Source organism: Camelina sativa, chromosome 20 (genome assembly GCF_030686135.1).
Source record: "Camelina sativa cultivar CO46 ecotype springtype chromosome 20, ASM3068613v1".
NCBI lineage: Eukaryota > Viridiplantae > Streptophyta > Magnoliopsida > Brassicales > Brassicaceae > Camelina > Camelina sativa.
Genome location: NC_141899.1, coordinates 13,196,869 through 13,202,868, shown reverse-complemented (window position 1 = coordinate 13,202,868; position 6,000 = coordinate 13,196,869). Strand labels below are relative to the sequence as shown.

The 6,000-nt window shown below is 40.5% G+C and overlaps 1 protein-coding gene across 1 annotated transcript; it reads right to left on the bottom strand.

Moving 5' to 3' along the window:
• Nucleotides 1–2,052: 2,052 nt before the first annotated feature.
• On the bottom strand, nucleotides 2,053–3,980 carry LOC147918795 (uncharacterized). The gene is made up of 5 exons (XM_087503708.1): nucleotides 3,523–3,980; nucleotides 3,149–3,278; nucleotides 2,765–3,058; nucleotides 2,463–2,684; nucleotides 2,053–2,379 (listed from the first exon to the last, which is right to left on the bottom strand). Exons 1-5 carry the CDS (start codon nucleotides 3,978–3,980, stop codon nucleotides 2,053–2,055), a joined length of 1,431 nt encoding a protein of 476 aa, XP_087359834.1.
• Nucleotides 3,981–6,000: the final 2,020 nt, after the last annotated feature.

Genomic DNA, 6,000 nt, shown 5'->3' with positions numbered 1-6,000 from the left:
TGTTAACTTCTAATAATAATTTTTTTAAAAGCATTATAAACACACAAGATGATCTCAATTTTTCCTTTAAAAACAGCAAATTAAATTATACTTACTCTAAAACATATTTTTATTAAAATATCCAACCAAAATTAAATACAAAAACAAACGTAAAGATGAATTCAAAAAACCAAAAAAAAATATACACAACAAAACTTGGAATACACCTTCATCTAACTACCGCGCATAGCGCGGATCAATTGCTAGTACAATTATATAGTCACTGGCTAAGAGTTTAAAAAGTGTAAAGCTGGTGTACGACACTATATTTTTTGTGGGGCTATTTATATACGCCTTATTCTATATAGTTTCTAAGGGCTTGGTGTCTGTAGTGCGAGCTGCATCCGCCGATATTGTCTGCATTTCTACCGGCTTCTTCAGTATGTTCTATGGGCGGGGAGGGGTCGTATACGCTGCAGTTCTGATTATCTTATTCTGCTGCCGTTTTCCCATATAACGTAGTGGCTGAAGCATTGGAAGCTCTGCTTGCACTATTATCTATTATCTATTTAATCATGTTGCATTTTTCTATTTTTACTATTGAATTATCTATGTAATCATGTACGTAGCAGTTATCTGTTACACTCACTACATGACGTTATTAATTTATAGCATATCTCTCCTTATAATAAAATTTATAATGTTTTAAAGTACTTTTGAGTTGACAAAAAAAAAAAAAAGTACTTTTGGTTCTCGCAAAATCAATGTTTAGGACACTTCCGTGGCAAAACAACATGGTTTCAATGTAAAGATCCACGTAAAGCACTACTGAACAATTTAAGTAAACGCATATGATGCGTTCGTAAATCATAATCGTATATATAAATCTTAGGTCATCCTCAACGGGGGGCTTTAAGAGAGGTTTTAATACAGTAGAAAGAAAAAAATAATTCAGATAAAAGAAAAAACTATAAGAGAGTCTTTTATTTAGTAGAATCGAATTTGAAATAAGAGCCCCTACGTCTCACTTATCTGTTGGGCAGTCAGATAAAAAGAAGAAAAGAAAAAATTTGATGGACAATCGGGTTTTTGTTTCTTTTCCTCTCTATCTCTCTCTCTTTCTTTCTCTCTCGATCGGAAGTCTCGAATTGACGAAGTCCCCAATTGACAAAGGAAGGAGATGGAATCAAAGGAAGGAGATTGGGGTTGGAGGAGATGTGAAGCGTCGGATTGAATCGGCGGAGGCCAATCAAAGGAGATACGACTACAAAACCTTCAAGCTCCAAATCCCCAAATTTAATTAGGGTTTCTCTGCGATCCCAAATCAGAATCGGAATTACATAGCTCTTCACCATCCCCGACGAATTCCGCCAATGGTGGCGATACAACCAACGCTGAGAACGGGCAAGTTGCGATTGGATTTACTAAGGAGAGCTTCAAAATGAGGAGATAACCAGGGTATTGTTTTCTTTAACCTTGGTTTTTTGTTTCTCGTTCTTTTGCTGGTACCGATTCAGATGGTTTCTTTAGATTGGCACTACAAGAAAACATGGATTTGGCGACGACAAAAATAGTCACTTAACAGTCGCTAACTTCTTAGTTACGACTGATTGGCGACTGACTTACGTAGTCACTAAACAGTGCGTCGCTAAAATAATCAGTCGCCAAATAGTCGACACGGAGCTACTAATTGGCGACTGATAATTGTGGTCGTTCTTCCCTCGCCAAACAGTCGCTAAATTTGCGACTGAATTTGCAACTCTTTAGCGACTGATCTGGTTACTCATTTGCGACTGTTTTGGTTACTGTTTTGTGTACGTTTTGGTTACTGTTTTACGACTGTTTAATTATCATGCTTTTTAAAAAATTCTAGTAAAAACGAATTATTTGATTTTGTAATAACAAAAAGGACTATGAAAACTATAACTAAAACATAACAAACATGAAATTAAACAAACACATAAGTTTAATTTTACATCCAAACATAACAAGAGTACAAGTCATAAAGATTACAAAAGTCACAAGATTACAAAAGTTTTCATAAAGGAAGGAGGGATAGTTAAGGAACCTAACTTAAACATCAAAGAGGTTTGGGTCATTGCTTTGAGACTCAAGGAAGGCGACATAGTTTGGGTTAGTCTTGAGGTAGCTCACCAAGCGTGAGATCTCTGCTTGTTGCTCAGATGCAACCCGTAGAGCCTCAGCTGCAACCCGTGAAGCCTCTGCTTCACGCTCTGCTTGTAGAGCTGCTTGTTGCTCTATTTTGCGGTTAGCTTCTTCAAGCTGTTGTTGCAGGCTTGTGAAAGTAGAAGACATTTCAGGGAACTTCCACTTGCCCTTGATGAAACTCCCTAGGCTTCCAACCCCAAAGTATGCTCCTCTATCGTTTATGAAAGTAGACTGCATAACAAAACAGAGAAAAAGTTAACATCATTACTTACCAATGAAAGTTAATGATGCATATTAGAAAGAAGTAACATTACCTGAAGAAAGAGCTCATCATCCTCCTCGTGAGATAGCTCCGATCGACGTGATGTACCATCAGCTTGGTCGTCATTGTCTAGAGCAGCCAACTTAGCTTCCCTTTTTTGCTTATATGCCTCATGAACTGCTTGCGCCTTCTTATCCACAAAAGTCCCATCTTTTTGGGTATGAGTCCTAATGAAAACTTTAGGAATAGTTGGCGGTCTTCCCAATTCCACTTCCTGAAAAGTTAGACAATGAAAAGGTTAGATAATGAACCATCTTATGTAACTTATTAAACAATGAAAACTTATTAACTCACCATCTCTTGTTCGATTTGCAAGTAAGACTTCGGCCCTGATACATGCTTGTGAGGGCCAAGACCATTACGGTCAGACATTCGAGCTGCTGAAGTGGTTGCACTCTTTGCCATGGCTTCTTCTGTGTTCCAATAATCACACATTTCTTTCCAAAGAGTTTTCTCAATCCAACTCGGTTTTGCTTCATCTCGCTGAGCTGCTGCCTTGGAAACCATGTCTTTCATACGGTTTTGACAAATGGTATAAAACTTTTCTTGAACGACACCGGTTAGTGAGGGATCCCAGGTGTGTGTTTTCTACAAAAGATGACTAGTGTTAGTGATACAAACAATCCAAAAAAACAAACTATAAATACAGAAATCAAATTGAAAGGAGTAGAAGTTTACCGTGAATTCCAAGAAGTAGTTTTCTCTTCTTGCAGTAGGAACACAACCCCAACTGTAATATGGCCCATCAAACTTGTTTGTAAACACTTTTGTAATCTTTCGGGTAATCACTCCCTTGTCCTTACCAAACCTTATAACACAAACAAATCGAAAGTTAAATTATAATCAACAACAAACCTACTAATCTACTCAACAACAAATCGACAACAACAACAAACCTACTAATCTACTCAACAACAAACCTACTAATATAATCAACAACAAACCTTCTAAACAAACCTTCTAATCCAATGAAACAAACCTACTAAAACAATAAAACAATCCTTTCAATTCTAATCACTCTAATCAATCTAATCTACACAAACAATCCTTACCAAGTAGTTCCACGCTCTAATGTGGGAGAGAGGACAGTGGTGTACAACTCACGGCCTGGCTGGACGAGCATGGCATGTAAAGAAGCGAGTACATCAGCTGGGAGTTGTGATTCCCTTGCACCGTCATCCTCAGAATCAGCTTGGTCTTCTTCTTCCTGATGCGAGTTCTGCGCTTGAGAACTGTGGTGCGATCCAGAGCCAGCTCGAGGTTGAGAAGACGGTGGACGATGATTTGAGACGTGAGGAGCCTGTCGAGGTAGCGGAGACCGTCGATGTATAGTCGAGACCTGAGGAGACTGTCGAAGTGGACTCGAGAATTCTGGTGGATCCGTCGCAGAGGCGAGAGGCTGAGGAAAAGGACGCCTGATTGGAGCTTCGCCATAAGGGGATGCTCCTGGAAAGCTCCTCGAGTTGTGGAAAAGGTTTGTCGGAGGTGGATAGTCTCCATAATGAGGCATTGGTCTCGCTGGAGGCTGGGGGATTGGGACAGGAGTTCCCTGAGAATCAGTCTCTGGGTCTCACTGGTTCGCCGGCGTGAAGGCATATTGGCTAGGAAGAGTCGCAGGTCTTTAATTCACCGGTTGTGAGGTTCCAGCGGTTCGATCTGAGGGGTTTCTTCTTCCTCCTCCTCTTTTCTTTGCTCCGGCCATCAACAACAAAAGAGAAACAAGAACGGTATGAAGATTTAAGGTTCTCGATTGAGATCAATTGAGATCTAGGGTTTTCTCGGGGAAGAAGAGAAATGAGGGATTAGGGTTTTCGCAGGATAAATATGAGATCGAGTTGGGTTTGGGCCGTTTTCTTACGGACCAAATTTGATTTAAGGCCCAAATTAAATAAATCGGTCGCTAAATAGTAGCTGCGTAGTCGCAACTTTTGGCGACTGCAAAACCGGTCTCCAACTTAGTCGCAAATTGGCGACTAAAATGAGACATTATAAATTAGTATCCAATTAGCGTCTATTTGGCGACTGTTTTGTTTTTGTAGCTATTAAGTAGCAAAACAATCGCAATTCAGTCGCTAAATTTAGCGACTGAGTTTTAAGTCGCAAATTGCGGTAGGCAAATCCATGTTTTCTTGTAGTGTGGGGATTTGAATCTGATTATGTTCATGCTTGCATATTTACCTGTGGGGGTCTTTGTGCCGGCCTTAATAGTGTGATCAGAGAGATAGTGAACAGTCTATCTTACATGTATGGAGTGAAGAGAATTCTGGGAATATATGTAAACTGTATGTCTGACAAGGTAGGTAGCTCCACTCTCTTTCTCTTTTAAGTAATCTCAGGTGTAGGATCTTTCTGTTTTTGTTGATATGGACCGTATGAACTATAACAGGGCGAGCTCTACACTTGTTAGCTATAATAAGAGAAGAATGGGAAGAAAAGGTTTGATCTCGCTGATCTAATGAAGAAGGGGGCATCACGTGGCTCCACACTCTCACCAGACTCTGCTACTAGTGAAATTGAATCTGCCTACGAAGAAGTCTTTGACACCAATGACCAGGGCTCGATCATCTTGTTGACGAAGAAGACAGGACCTATTTTTGACCGTCTGTCATCAGGTGAGATGTAACATCCACGAACCAATTTTTGTGGTTTTGGTGTGGGTGTCAATCGACACTCTTGGTGTATCGATCGACACCATGTTTTCCGTTTTGGTCCGGTTTGTTTTTAATTGCTGTTTGGTTCGGTTTGGTTCAATTAAAATCCTTAAATCGTAATATAAGCGTCTAAGACGAATTAGGGGTTTTGGGAAAGTCTCTTTTGGTCGCCGTAAGTGAGAAAAAGAGAGAAAAGAGAGAAAAACGTTTCTGGGATTTTTCAGGGCTTGTTCTTGGTGATTTGGGAGAGATCTGAGGCTGTGGAAGTGGTAGCTGTCGCTGGGAACGAAGGAGAAGCTTCTGGAGGTGTTGATTCCAACGTTTCTCAATCCAATCTTCATGTTCTTAAGGTGAGTGCTTGACCACGGTTGATCTAAGCATGAGATCTCTTTTGTTTGGTTGTTCCTTGTCTTTCTGTGGTGTTTGTTTGCTTGGGTGTGTTGTTTTCGAGTTTCCCATAGGTTTGTGTGTCATTTGGGTGAGTTTGGGGACGAAATCGGGATGATTGGAATCGGGATTCGTCGTTCGTGTTCGTGCAGTTCGCGTCTGCAGGTATGGCATCGATTGACACCATTCGAGCATCGGTCGACACTGTTTGTGTCAGCATCGATCGACACCTTTCAAGCATCGGTCGACACCATGGCTCATAACATCGATCGACACCGGTTCAAGCGTCGGTCGACACCAGTCTCAACCGAGACTTGTTCTTCTGGTTTGATGTATTGCTTGTGTTTTGTTTGCTTGCTTAAACTTGAGGGTCTCATATGCTTGTGTGTATAACCTAGTAGATGGGAGGACGGCCTCACTAAGTATTTATGATAATACTTACGCATCTCAATTGTTGTTTGTGGTATGCAGGTAAAGGAAAAATGTGATCGT

Coding starts and splice junctions, on each gene's coding strand:
- LOC147918795 (XM_087503708.1), bottom strand. CDS start 3,980: ATGCCTCATTATGGAGACTATCCACCTCCGACAAACCTTTTCCACAAC. Junction 3,279..3,522: donor TTAGAGCGTGGAACTACTTG/GTAAGGATTGTT, acceptor TTGTGTTATAAG/GTTTGGTAAGGACAAGGGAG. Junction 2,685..2,764: donor TGCAAATCGAACAAGAGATG/GTGAGTTAATAA, acceptor CTAACTTTTCAG/GAAGTGGAATTGGGAAGACC.